We start from the raw sequence: 15542 nt of genomic DNA, 5'->3' as shown, positions 1-15542 counted from the left end.
TACGAGGGAGTTGAATCGAAAATGTTCCTACATTTTTACAGTGCAACCAGGTAAAATACAGAACAGTGAAGAGGACTTCTGTGGAGTGATTAGCTTCAATCTTTTTATGGCATCCTTAACAAATGACAACCATCGGACCATGCTGGTTTTGACTACAGTCATTGACAACAATCACAATGCCATAATGTTAAGGAGAGCTCTAGGTTTTAAATACTTTGAATAAACAAAAATAATGGGAAAGCTATTCAAAGGAAAACTGTGGCAACATGTATGGGTTTAAAATGATTGTACACCTCCATGGTTTAATGAGTATAAGATTCACAATTTAGAACAAAGCCCAGCTGTCTACATGATAAACAATATCTTCATATTCCTTATTATAAACCTTATTTCCTTCTATCATATTATTTGTTGCACATCCTATTTAAAAGAAAAAACAATGCAAAATTAATATGCCATGAATTTTTATTTAAAACATAAATAGTTATTAATAACATCAGGAACAACAGTACAATATGAGGGAGCCATGTGCTTGTCCTGTGTGATGTATGTGCAGGCAGTGTGCTACAATGTGGGAGCTATGTTGAGAGGGGTGTACAAAGAAGGTGGTCTCTGGGTTTGTGGTGATGGGCTGCATGGAGGGAAACAACACCCAGAAACACTCTCTGCAAAAAGCTTATCAGAAGGATGCATTTGAATTATTGTATTATTAATAGAATTAATATTAAATACTATCATTTATAGTAGGTTTTAATTTTCTTTAGCTGTTGTGTTTTATTTTAATTACCTCATTTGTTTTGTTTGTAAAACTATATGTTTCAGTTTTATATTGAACTGTACACTTTAGGGTGGAAACATTATTACTATTCAAAAACTCCATGTATTTGAAGATATTTGGTATCTAATGACTGTTAAATAAAAGTTGGCAATTGCTAAGCAATCCACATATGTATCACAAGTGACAGAAAACTAATTGAAAGTTTTTTTAATATTATATGTGGAAAATGAATAATTCCCATTACAAAATGGATAAATAATTGGCACTCGATTTCGAGATAATTTGGATGTGAAAAAATTTTTTTGCATTATTATTGACTTAAAAATAATCCAACCCAACCATTCATTCATTTTTTTAAACCCACTTTACACAGAGCAGAGTCCCAGGGAACCAGCAGTCTATCCCAGTAAGCACATGGCACAATTTAGAAACAATCCCTTTAACAGGTCACCAGTCCATTGCAAGGTGAACAAATATACACACACACATGGGCCAATCCAGCATCACCAATTCATCTAACCTAAATGTCTTTAAAATGTAGGAGGAAACCAGAATGCCTGTGTTACAAAAAAAAAAAGCTTGTTTATGACAGCCACAAAATAGACACAAGGTAATGAAGTATGGGTTCAGCATCTGGGAGTTTGTTTTAGCTTAAATGTAATTAATCTTCATATATTTCTTCAAATACAACAAAGAATCTCACACCTAAAATCAACCAGTAGTATGTAATTTTTTATCCTGAATGACACAGGAAGGGCAAGTGTTTCTGGGTGTATGATTTTCAAGTGTATTTATACAATAACGTAGCTCATTGCACAATGTACTATCATTTTAAAAAACAGACAAATAAATAGACTTTAACTTCCCTATTTAAAACATATTTAGATGGGCAGTGAAAGATATGTGCTTACTAGTGGCAAGAAATCCAATTAACTCTTGTAATGTCATACTGGACCTGCTTCATTAGTCCAAACAATTTTTAAGCACAATTGCCACATTCTACTTGCCAAAACGACAGCATTTTAAAATGCATGAACATTCTAATAATATCAAAAATCACTCTGCTCAAGAATTATGCAAGTAGGATTATACATACAGAAAAGCTTAAATGCAAAAATCCACACTGAACTATGAATATATGCAAGTAACTCCCAAAAAGGTAACATTCACATAAGAAGGTAAGCTAAGTTTTGTTTTTATTTTTCTCACTCATTCAATTCAGCCTTAATTGCACCTAATATAGTCAGGAAATGCAAAGTATCTCTGTTGCCTATTTATTGCCTCAGAAGGCCTTGTTTAATTTTTTTTTCCATTTGACAGTCAACTACTGGCAAACACCAGCCAATGAGTTCAAAATGCCAAGTCATGGGCATTACAGACTGAACAGATTACAAGAGAAAGAGTGTCACAAGATGGATATTTTAAAAGACCCCTTGGTGGGGTGGGTGGCATTTATTTAGGTTTTGACGCCTCAGCAATGCCAGGTTAAAAGTGTAAATAGTATAGTCATACTAAGGAAATGAAATTATTACAATATATTACAGCATATACATTTGTAGTACCAGGGTGTTGTACCTTGTTAGCAATTATGGATGTAATTAGCAGTCAAGCAAAATGACACCTTTTATTGGCAAAGTAAAACGATTACAATATGCAACCTTTCAAGGCAACTCAGTCCCCTTCTTTAGGCAAGATGTAAATGTAATGTAGAGGGGGCCTGAGTTACCCTGAAAGATTGCATATTGTAATGTTTTTAGTTAGCTAATAAAAGGTGTCATTTTGCTTGACTTCTCAGCATATACATTTCAAATTCAACGTGACTGAGTTTTTTATCTTAAAAGTAATTGTGTACATTTATGTATATCTAAGGTAAAGTATTATTGTGCAGAGGAATATATATTCATTCAATTATGAGATTTTGTAACTTTAGTAATTTAGCAATTTAGTATTGGAGTCATTAAGGCTCTAGGTTTTAGCAGCTAAATGAATATTTGATTAAACATTCTATTCTTGACAAGTTTCAGTCAGGTTTTATATCAAATCATAGTACAGCAACTGCACTGGTTAAAGTAGTAAACAATTTGTAAGTTAATGCAGACAGAGGCCATATACAGTATCTGTTTTTGCTCTCTTGGACTTGAGTGCAGCATATGACACCATAGTCCACAGTATTTTTATAAATCACCTTAGACAATGGGTGGATGTCTTCGGCAGTGTCTGTTTCAATCTATATGCTTCCATTAGGTCAGATTATCTCAAAACACAAGGTGAGCTACCACAGCTATGCAGATGACAAACAGCTTTATTTATTGATAGCACCTGACCCTAAGGAAAAAACAGAAATCTTAGTGATTGGCAAATATGAAACTAACCAAGGGTATTAGAAATAAACTCGATCCATTCGGCATAAAAAGCAATGCAGAGGTAAAGAATTTTAGGGGTAATCATCGACTGTGAGCTAAACTTTAAATCACATATTAAGCAGATTACTAAGACTTTATTTTTTCACTTAAGGAATATAGCAAAAATTAGATATCTTATAACATTACAAGATACTCAAAAATTAGTTCACACTTTTGTTTTTAGTCGACTAGATTACTGTAATGCACACATAACAGGACTACCTAAGAAAGACATTAATCAGTTGCAATTAACACAGAATGCAACAACCAGAATCTTAACTAGAAAAAGAAAATCTGAGCACATCTCACCAGTTTTAGCATTGTTACACTGGTTACCTTTGTCATTTAGAATTGACTTGAAAATGCAACTAATGGTGTATAAAGCCTTAAATAATCTTTCCTATATTATGAAATGCTTGTCTATACTCCAAGTCGTAACCTTAGATCTTCTAATGGTGGTCTGCTGATAATTCAAAGACCCAAGGTTAAAAGAAGTGATGAGGCGGCTTTTTGCTGTTATGCGCCTAAAATATGGCAGGCTAATACTGTGGAATATTTTAAAAATCTGCTAAAAATCCATTATTTTAATTTGGCTCTCCCATAGTTACATTTTAGTTGTACTCCTTAATAAACTATATAGGCAGAGAATGATCATATTCCTTAGGGATTTGCCATCTTTAATAATCTCTGCTGTCTTTTCTGGTTCTACTGTGGTGGCGAATTGTGTCACCACCACCTGATCAAGGCACCATGTAGACACATGTGATGTTGGAATGAAGGCGGGTCACTCGGCTGTCCATGAGACTAATTTCGTCAAATCCTCTCATATGTAGCTTGGAAACAAAAGCAATGAATTAAGAACATTTATGCTAGGCAGAATGCCCAATGAAGGCTGGACAGTCAATTGCCCTTGGAACTCCTGCAGAGTTCATTTTTTTTTCTGTCCTCCCAGGCACCTGACCTTATCACCGGACTCATTTTTACAGACTTGCATCACATTGTATAGATTTATTTGTTTTTTCTTTGTTACTTATTCTTTAATATTATTGCCTAATCTTATTTTTTTTCTTTTTCTGTAACATTCTCTTTGACATCTTATAAAGCACTTTGAGCTACATTGTTTATATAAAAATGTGCTATATAAATAAATGACGATGATGTTGTTGTTGATACTGATGCAGAATGATTACTAACTTAACATTGTTGCTGCACATCTTTAAATGTGTTGTTTATAAAAATTTCATTGTATTTTGGAGTAAGCAGAAAGTCACAAATGGCTATTCTAATACTTGGATACTTGTACACATTCTTAATAATAAATGTGTACAGGGTTGATCCGGGTTGTGGAATCAATCAACGTTTCTGGGTATTGAATTAACTTAAATTATATAATTTAATTGTTGCTAATGTTATCAGGCTCAAGACAAAACTTTATGATACACAAAAAGGGGGTGGACAAATCAGTAGTCCGGATACCTGGGATAACCAATTTTTACATCTGGACAACCAAACATTGGGTAAGTAAGAGTTACAATATAAATAAAGTAACAATTAGAGCATACTTTGTTATGGATTAAAAAAAAAAAAAAAAGGTGAGGAGAGGAAAAGGCGGACTATTCCACTACTGCAAAATGAATCATAGTTACAAGGAAGCAGTATTATTTTATTTTTAATTTTGTCATAAGGTTTCAAACACAGAAAGAACTTTTTTAGAGGATTAAGTATAGAGGATGTTCTGTAAAGCAGAGGAGACTGCAGGGAGCTGACAGCATCACAACCAAGACACAGAATATACCATGCTATATGCAGATAGTATCCAAAAACCACTTATAAACATGGTTCTTTGTTTACAGGAAAAACTAATTTCAGGATTGAAAAGGTGAGAAAGCACAGTGACATTAGACTGTTTACTATACGGGTCAGGCTGCAATATTCACCAAATGCTGATGCAGTAATTTCATCAAATGTACAACTTGGAAAATAAAATATTCATCAATGTAAGTAGGTAACTATTTTCAGCTGACAAGTTTACGACAGCAGAAAAAATGACATAAAATATTCAGAAGCTTGTTGGTCAAAATCTGTATACCAGAACAGGTCTGCTTACAACTGTAAGGATAAAGGGATAAGCTATAGGAGGAAGAACCTTTAGCTCTAGTCCCCTGAAGTCAGTAATGATCTATATATAGGTCTCAGCATTTATATCAATACTGAAAACTTGTTATGTCAGCGTAAGTGCTGCTGCTAAGACTGTTCATACTGCATTTTAATAATTGAAGTGGTAGTATTTGACAGTTGAGTCCTCCAGTTCCTGTTGGAATACTGTTGCACAAGCAAATTCCCTCAACACTCCAATTTGCAACACACGGGATTAGAAATATGTCCTTCTGCATCTAACAAAAAACTGACAACTGTAAAGGAGTAAAGAGAATTCCGATATTACAATCAATTACGCTATTCTTGTGGTAAAATGTTACTTCCACCATGCAAACATCCCGTTTCCCCAAGCATGTAGTCTGTGAAAAGCAATAAACATTGGACCACTATTTGTGAGTTAATACATACTGATTAAATAGAACTGAACTTCTAATAGACAGTCTCTCTGTGTTAGTCACATAGCTCCAATATTTAACTTAGCTGAAATTAACATACCTATATTACAAGTCTCTATGCTAAAGCCTTTAAGCTCTACTGTGAATTTGAAACTCTGCCAAAAATCAAACATATGCTTTTCCACTCTTATGCATATCAGGAAAAAAAAAATAAAGAGGTAGGAAACATCAATCTACCATAAACAAAACAAGGAAAAAAATTCAACATATGTCTTGTGTTTATTCACTTTAATAGATACTAACTACTAAAAAGAAAATGAATAAATTACTGTACTTATCATCACATGTAGGTTTACACTACTTAAAGTGTGGTATTAGTTCTGAGCTATTGTGAAAGGCATTTATACATTGAATATTTTATATGCAAGAACTCAGTCTGGATATCAAATGGAGTTATGCTCTATCAAAAGACTAAGTTCATGGTTACAATTATTTACATATACAGTAACACAAAGTACTTTTTCTGCCTTCTCTGTTTTCCATACTTTTTTGGAGAGAATTCCATATGACCATAATGTATTAAACATACAGTATATATAAATAATGTTTTAAGATTTAATTCATATCCATCATTTTAAGACCCATTTGACTGCCCTGCACTCCCACAGCTAGTTATTAAACAATTATAATTTTTATTGGGTAGCAAACAAGAAACACATGTTTTACAACAGATAATGCATTTTAAAAACATATACAAACTGCCTCTAAACAAGGCATTATAATTCTATAGCTCATATATTTTTTACATATTTGGTTTCCTCTTCTTAAGTATACACAGATCCCTGTTACATATGATGCCATGCCTGCGTTAAGGCTCCTGTATTTTGCACACTACAAGCTATCTGCTTATTATTAATTGACGATGTAATCTCTTATTTAAGACTTGAACAGAATGCTACTGCATTCTTCTTGAAATAGCCTATTGCAAAGTGTGATTTTTATTTTTTTTTTTTTAACCAATGCAAGTAATGTTTTATGCAGTATGTTACTGCTCCTTTCAGTCCTTGCTGAACAATCTTTATATATAATCTTCATTTGGATCTTGATCTTTGTTTGTCCGCGAATTCACTGCCTTGTGTGGTGTTCCTGCTGTGTTCAGTAGAGGGCAGTAGTGATGGAGGAGGAGAGGAAGTGAGGGGGAGGATCGTTGGATGAGGTTGGAGTGTGGTGATTAAAGAGGATTGAACTAAAGGAGACTACGTGCTGTTTGTACTGGCTGAATACACAACACCTTGGTTGTTACTTTTGTTTATAAACAATGTTGATAGCACTCTTTGTGTTTAGATCTGGCGTCGACACCGTGCTTTGTGTTTAGATCTTGCGTCGACACCTGCTTCGTTGTCGAGACTGTGGTTTTTTTGTGTTTCTATCGACCGTCGTTGGCAGCACTTCGTCCAAATCGAATGTTCACCCACTTCTTGGAGTCGGCAGTCAGAGTATATAAGTTGGGCACACTTCTGTGATTTTCCATCAGTCGGCGTTTGGAGTTCAAGAAAGAAGCATTGGTTCTTCCTTACTCTTTGGATTGCCACAAAGCAACCTGCGAGATTTGAGAAAGGTTGAGAAGAGATCGTGAGAGGAAACGACAGCGTCATGAAAACAAGACAGACTGTGAATGGAGAGAAGCAGAAATGCTCCTCCACCACCACATAATTACTATTCGGAAAGTGATTCCGAGTAGGCCGTTCCTATCGAATCAATGTCCAAGGGTTTTGTTTTGTAATTTTGTTTCCCTTATAAAAAATCACAATGCTGTGCGACGAAGGGCCCAGTTCACGACTGGCAGCCGCGTTTAAACAGGGAGCCCTTCACAGACAACTTTAACACGCGCAACATAGTTGGGCGCACATGGCTAGTTTATCTTATAATATATAGGTGACACACAGTCAGTGCAACATATTCAATTAAACTTAAATTGTGCAATATAGATATACCTGAAAACCATATGAGAAAGAGTGGTTAGGGGGAAGTAGGGGAAGAAATGCACATTTACTTGACCTTGACAGGAAGAAAAATAAAATACCCAGCTTCCAACAACTAAGCCCAGAGGCATACTTCAGCATGGTGTTGAGGAAGCACAATAACTGCTCTATGATAGGTATAGCATACTTTAAAGCTTGCCTGAATATCATGGATACAAACTAATGACTTCACAGCATAAGCCAAAGCAACACTTGAAGTTATATATACTACTCAAAAGAATTAAGAAAATGATCGTCTGCTCCTTTATGCGAGGAGGAACAGGAGGAGCACTGCCAGAACCCTACAAAATCATCTCCAGCAGGCTACTGGTGTGCATGTTTCTGACCAAACTGTCAGAAACAGACTCCATGAAGATGGCATGGGGGCCCAACATGCTCTAGTGGGACCTGTGTTTACAGCCCTTCACCATACAGCTTGATTGGCATTCATTAGATAATACACAACTAGCAATTCCGCCATTGCCGCTCACAGATGAGCGTAGGTTCACACTGAGCATATGTGACAGACGTAACAGAGTCTGCAGATGCCGTGGTGAATGTTGTGCAGCCTACAACATCACCCAGCATGAATGCTTTGGCGGTGAGTCAGTGATGGTCTGGAAAGACATATCTTGGAGGGTTCAAACAGACCTCCATGTGCTAGGCTATGGCAACCTGTCTACTGTTAGGTACTGGGATGAAATCCTCAGAGCCACAGTCAGACCTTACGCTGGTGCAGTGGGTTCTGGGTTTTTTCTTGGTGCAGGACAATGCCTTGCCTCATGTGGCCAAAGTGTGTAGGCAGTTAATGGAAGACAAAGGCATTGATGTCATTGACTGGCCCACACATTAACCAAATCTGAATGCAATTGAGAACCTCTGGGATATTAAATATCTGTTCATCTGACACTGCTAAAAAACACCACAAACTGTCCAGGAGCTCACTGATGTCCTGATACAGATCTGGGAGGAGATACTCCAGGACACCATCTCATTAGGAGCTTGCCCAGATATTGTCAGGGACATGGGGGCCATAAATGCTATTGAGTTACACTGCTGTGATGAAATTCACACAAGTCTGATCAGCCTGTGATTTCCATTTTTGACTTGGATTTTTGGTGTGATGTTGAATCCAGCCCTCAATGGGTTGGTGATTTTGGTTTCCATTGAACATTGTTAAATCATTTTGTTCTCAATGAATTACATAGTATTACTCAATAAAAATTTTCCACTTGAATATTTGGTTCATTGAGATGCAATGTGTGATTTAAGTGTTCTCTTAATATTTTTGAGAAGTGTATGAATCCTACAAATAATCTCACATTTATTGCAATATATAAAAAATACTTTATATTTTAATTTTGGCCATAATAATATATTTCTGAACCTGCTAAAAAAGCAAATTTTTTTGATAACCATATTTTAAAACACTATACAAGGGGCTGAGACATTTTGAGAAAATATGCCAGGCTCATGGCCATTACAGTGGCAAAGCATATGAATTTAAGTAGGAAAAAAATGTCATTTGTAGGGCACTTTTACAGGATACAAAATCTAATTAAAATTTTTATGTTTAATTAAACTTGCAATGCAATAGCAAACAATTACCAAATGCTGCTTAAGTTTACTATGGAAAAAAAACAAATCAATAAATGTTTAACAGATGCAATGGAATCCCATAGGAGAATATACAATTTACCTCTCATTTTTCAAAAATTACTTTTGGCTTACAATCTACTTCTAATAAGAACCCCAGTCATGTTTCAGATTGTCACTTTTCATTTTTTTATAGCTGATCAACATTACAAACAGAGAATACAGTAAAAGAACTATGAACTTTTTTCATTAAGTACTATAAGCAAGGCAGTTGTGCTGAGAGTTGAACTACATTATGTAAGGTAATGGGAAAAGAAAGTTTTACCTGAAAGACCTTTCTTCCACTTGGAGATGTAACATTAGTTACTGCACGCTGGTCCACTAAGTCTAAAGCCAAGAGAACTATGGGGCCAAATACAAATTTCAGCCTGAAATGAGAAATAAATTGTTTTAAATGCACTAACAAAAATTAAGTGTGTAACTTTGCTGTTATATTCATACAACCTTGACTCTGAGGCAAGGACTCTATGGATGTAAATATATTACAGGTTCACATCTCTCCACCCTAGTGAAAGGCAATGTATTTGAACTGATTTTTGCACAATGGTGCATTAAACATGAGCAAAAAGTAATTTTCTTATTGAACCCAGAACATCCTGCTATTTCTTCATCTTTATCAACCCAAATTACTTTCAAATATTATTGGCTTATACCAATTTTTTTAATTTCAGTTGTCTATGATTAGATGCTGTTCATTGAAGGTACTAGCCTCTGCTGTTTTTGTAAATCCATCCTTCACTGAACCCATTTAATCCAGGTTCAGGACTGCCGAGCCTATCTAGACCATATAAAGCACAAGCCAATAAATTTCCTTGGATGGCGCACACTCAAGGCATACTTATGCACACATCCAGAGTATATTTAAATAAAAGTCAATTTAGATTACCCAATTACTTATGACATATATTGGAATGTGGTAGGAATACCAGAGTACCTACAGAAAAACTCACACAACATGTTCCAACTCAACACAGACAGTGCCATTATTAGGAACTGCTTTCAAAGTGTTCAGTCTGTTTATTTAACTTTTCTGCCATCATAACTCCATCATAATTGATGGTCACTTAAGTCTGACAACTGTTCATTGTACTGATATATATTTTTTTCAGATTTACCAGCAATTTGCCGTTATTGCACTTCCACTGTTTTTCAGTCAAAGTTGATAAAGAGTATTATCTGACAATTTTTCTAACTTCTTTGTGCGTACTGCTGTGTTACTTCTGTGTCATTTGTAGAAAAAAATTTAAATATCCTAACAATAATAAGGAGGCCAATCTTATTTGATGCAAATAATTTAATTACTGCACTTATAGTATAATTATTAAGAGTAAAGTTCCGGGAGGTAATGCTTTTGTATCCTTATGGTAATGAAGCAACTCAATTTAAAGAAGTCATGTTAACATTACATATAACACTATGTAAATGCACTGGCCATAGACATGTTCTGTTTTCAATCCATATTATAAATGGTGTAACCACAAAGAGGCACCACTGATCCCCAAAAACCAGGCTCAATTCAAGCCAACACAGTTTAGGGATAAAATATTTCTATTACTCAGAGACATGTTCACAGGCTTTTTAATAATCCTACAATGTCTTTATCATTAATAAAGCTCTATCTCCCCCTCTGTTTCCTTCCACTCCTCCATGTGAGTTTTCACTCCCTGCCTCCCAACACAGATGGATGAGGCAGTGCAGCACCTTTTATATTGGACCTGGGAACACTTTATTTTTTTGGTTTTTATAAAATCTTCAGATAGGAAAGGCAATCTACCAGATGAATATCTAATTCTCTTGCATTTGTATGTGCTGGTCTCTATGAAGTCTTTTATTACTAGCAAATTCTCTAAATATACTAAGGATTTCCTTATCAATACCAATGTACCAGTGACTGTATTTTGTTTCTTTGACCAGTATTCTTGTTTGTAGATAGTCAGTTGGTTCTGTGAAAACCACTTAAAATAAAATACTTTATTTTCATACTGCTTATACTTTGAACATTTTAAATGGATAGCAAGATTGACTCTGGAATAGCAGGTTTATAGCTAGGAAATTAGTGGCCAGTTTTTAAATAAATAATTAAATAGCCGGCTCGAACTCCATGGGTGTGCATGCTCGCGCAGCTGTAGGAGGTTGGTGTGGTGATTGAGACGGAGCACGCCTGCACGTGAGGGTGTGTTCTGTCTTAATTACATCATTGGCTTTCCGCAGTTAGCGACTGAGGCTCAGCGCCCACAGAGGCGTATAAGGGAGAGCCAGCACGAGAAAAGAGGGTAATAGCAGATGAGGACATTACACTGTCAGCCCATATGGAGGAGTGGAGGCAAGTGGTCACGGGGGAGGTCTCACGGAGGAGGAGTGATTAACATTCTTGTGGCAGATCGGTTCCCTGCTGAACAACAAAAGGATAGCAAGGAACATTGGAGAAAAGTCTTCCTAGGGATCCGGTAGGCACCAAGTTTCAGGTGTGGGGAAGACGGGAGAAGCTGGCTTGTAGCGGCACGGCAGAATGCACTGATGGAGGCAGTCATGTCAAAAGCCACAGGTGGAAAAGGACCACAATTACTGATGTCTCCACTGGCTGCGAGACCTGATAGAGATAAGTTGGCGGAAAGATGTGCTGGGCTGAAGGAGAGAGGAAAAGAAGACAGAGGTAAAACAGGACAGAAAGGCAGGAAGGTGAATGCCGCAGCAGAAGAGAGAGGTGGATGCCTTACTTCTGGAGGATTTTATAAAAGAATCCTGACTTTGTTTTACCTTTGGTTTTTAACTTACTTATTGCATTTTAACCTTCACTATGGCCACCTGTATGATTTTATTTATTATGAAGGTGCACTGCACTGTTTTGGACACTTTGCTTGGATTGTTTTAATAAAAGCACTAATACACTTTTGCACCTACTCTTTGCTTTGTGAGTGTCCTCATTTGTCTGGCTCATCCCTCAGGTACATTATCGGCAGTAGCGGGTTCAAGAGGCTCCAGGATGCAACAGGAGCATGGAGTCAACCTGCACTGTCACACTGACAATAGTCAAAGTTGTAATTACTGTATAAATATTGATATAAATGTGGGGGCTGGAATAGTGCTTGAGTGCCCTGTTTGTTTGATTTTCATTTGATCTAGGAAATAATGTAAAAATACTATATTATAAAATGGAAATTAATATCTACAACAATGAAAAACACCAGAAAACTATTTTATCCAAAACACTATATTGTGTTATTCTAGGTTAAACATAAGTGGGAGACATTGGTAAAACAAACAACCTATGCTACACAAGACCTGCCTGTACAATTAAAGGACTGTTACGTGACATGGCTGGTCCAGTACCTACCTATACTTAATAAGCACTCCTGTCTCTACATATACAATAGTCCTCTTTACATTCTGGCTTCTTACTTACCCTGCCAGGTAAGCAAGCAATTGCTCAAATACACATCTCCACACAAACAGGGGCTTTTAGGCCCTGGAAAACTACTACCTCCAGGTTTCCCAAAGGAATCACTTTCAGGGTTCCAAGACAGCATGTAGGAGACCTAGAAGACCATTTATAAGGTGCTCCCTGTAGTAGCCCCAGGATCTTACTAATCTTACAACAGGTTATGTAGTCCATTTATAATGTACAAGAAAATTGGTACATGGTCATATGAAAGCTTCCTATTACATTTGTTAATCTAATTCAGAATCCTGACTGACCCATGTTCTGTCTGACAGTGATCCTGGTTGTTTATAACATATATAAAATAACATTTAAACAAAATGCAGCTTTAACCACTGAAACAGCTCAATCACCAACTAATCTGTTATTGTATAAATTACATTTGAAGTCATAATTTTAAATTAAATACATCACATTTCATGAAAAAGCATTACAATTCGTTTTTGTCTTTATTTTTTAATTCAAACAGATACTGAGATTTCAATAACAACATAACACCCATGGCTCGCTCTTCTATTCATACAGACTTTCTTTCACTTTGCAAACATGGGGAAGTAATTGAGGAGGTGGTTTTATATAGCTGGGAGTAGGACAGGATATTTAATAACCCAAACAGCTTTCTATTTTATTTTTGAATTTACATTTCATGATTTGACGACCTACCTTTACAGCCTACTTCTCATTGTGATCTTTTGCCTTTCTGGTCCATCTGGATGATTCAGACTTCTTTTTCTCATCAGTTTCCTCTTTCCCTTACCATGCTATTTTTTAGAGGACTTCATGTTGACTTACCAAAAACTTTATTACTACTCTCTCCTCTTTCTCTTTTCATGTCTCTGACTTCCCTTTATTTGGTCTGAGTTTCATGTTCACCTATAGTCTTTACTCCCTTCCTTACCCCCCAGTTCTCTGTATTTCTCACACCCCTTTTCTTATTTTCCTTTATAGACATTATTTTTTGCAATATCTTTCAGACCCTCTCCCCAAAACATAGGCCTTTTTAAATAGACTTTCTGTATATAACTACAATCTCTTCCGATTTCAAGAAGATTAAAAGCAGGTTCTACTTGTTTGGAAAATTCCAAACAGCTGTGTTTAAAATGAACAAGTGACAAATCTCATCACAAAAAGGTTCCTTTATTCATCACTAAGTCAGCAGGAATTTTCCAACATAGGCCAAATTTTTTCACAGACAGAAATTTCAGGGGGTTAACAGGATCTAACACAAATAGTAGAATCATCACAAATCAAATCTGAAAATACTGATGATAAAAGTACTATTCACAAATAATTCTCACTTTCTGGGTTTAAAAAAAACATCGACAAAAATGTTATCTTCTGGATATCACACAAGGGTTTGACTGATCATAATTTGGGACAAAATCCAAAAGTTAAAGGAACAGACTCAGCAAAATATTTCTTCCCGTGAACTGTACAATTAACCTCCTTTACAGGTGAGAGTGTTTAATTCCTTTATCATATCTCAGTAAATACCTGTCTATCCTGTTTTGACTAATGCCGGATGTAAAACAGAAGTAATAATTGAAAAGGCCTATTGTAAAAGCAACAATTACACTATATGCATTTGGTTTTAATATTTAGTTATTCTAGCTAAAACAATGCATTTTACAAATAATCAACTTTTTTTTATTCTTGGGTTGTTTCAATGTGTGCATTTCTACAAAACAGAATTAGTTTTTTCTTTTTCCCTACCCTTTTAATAATATATTACTTCTGTTGTGGAGAACTTGGGTTCTGTTTTAGTTAGTATCTGTATTTTCAAAAGTTTGGGCATGATTTTTTCAGTCAGTAATATAGCAAAGCCAATCATTAAACAATTTGTATTATTGAGAAGAATCTGGAAATGTTCACAATATCATTATTAACTGAACAAAAAACATTAGCCGGGAAACACTGGGTAACACTGCACCATTCCAGGATTATTTGTGAGGAGTTTGCATGTTTCATGTCTTTATTTTTCTTCCACCTGCCTGAATGTTCATTCCACATATCCAAAGACAAACATCTTAGGGTGAAAGTTGATGCTGGATTCGCCCTGAATAATTGTGATTGTGGGTGTTTGTGTGAGTTAGCTATGCAATGACCATGAACCAGTGCTACATGCATTGGCTCTTGACCTCAGCATCTTGATTTGGATTATGCAGGTGTGAGAATATTATGTTTCATTTAATCCCATTCAGAGTGGTTTCCAGCACTGAACTCTGCTGCTGAGTTGTTATGGCTCCCAGTAAACTAAAATAACTTCAGAGATAAATGGTAGGATTGATGGAAATTTCATCCTCACAGGATAGTTAAAATGTAAATGGCTGTACTGAAAGAAAAAATGAATTCAGAAAGAAAGATGAAAATATACTATGGAGACAGGATGTTCACTCACAAATGATTCCATATTTAGTTCTTGCTAATAAAATTTTAATTTTCTGTGTTCCAGGTCTCAAGTCATGCTATGAACATTTTTCTCACTTGTGACCTGCCTAAGGTTGACTCAACATCTTAATTTAATTGTGCATTTGCTTAAAGAACAAAAATGCAATGTACTTACGCAAGTAACAGTTCATCAGGAACTAATAATGGAAGAAAAAAAAAATTAGACAGAGCCACCAATATAAATATTAACCAAACATACTTGCATAAAACTGAAAGCTAAATTGATATAACATGAAAATGAACAGA

General features: G+C 35.7%; 1 protein-coding gene across 1 annotated transcript in view; it reads right to left on the bottom strand.

The window, feature by feature from the left end:
• The window catches only part of zswim7 (zinc finger, SWIM-type containing 7), a 68004-nt gene that overhangs the window by 18887 nt on the left and 33575 nt on the right, over positions 1–15542 (bottom strand). Inside the window, exons 3-4 of the mRNA XM_028806771.2 lie at positions 15412–15433; positions 9675–9777 (exon numbers count right to left, since the gene is read on the bottom strand). Of these exons, the coding sequence (XP_028662604.1) occupies positions 9675–9777; positions 15412–15433 (125 nt within the window). The remainder of the gene's footprint in view (positions 1–9674; positions 9778–15411; positions 15434–15542) is intronic.

This window comes from Erpetoichthys calabaricus, chromosome 8 (assembly GCF_900747795.2).
Source record: "Erpetoichthys calabaricus chromosome 8, fErpCal1.3, whole genome shotgun sequence".
Lineage (NCBI taxonomy): Eukaryota > Metazoa > Chordata > Cladistia > Polypteriformes > Polypteridae > Erpetoichthys > Erpetoichthys calabaricus.
This window is presented reverse-complemented; position numbering and strand designations above follow the sequence as displayed.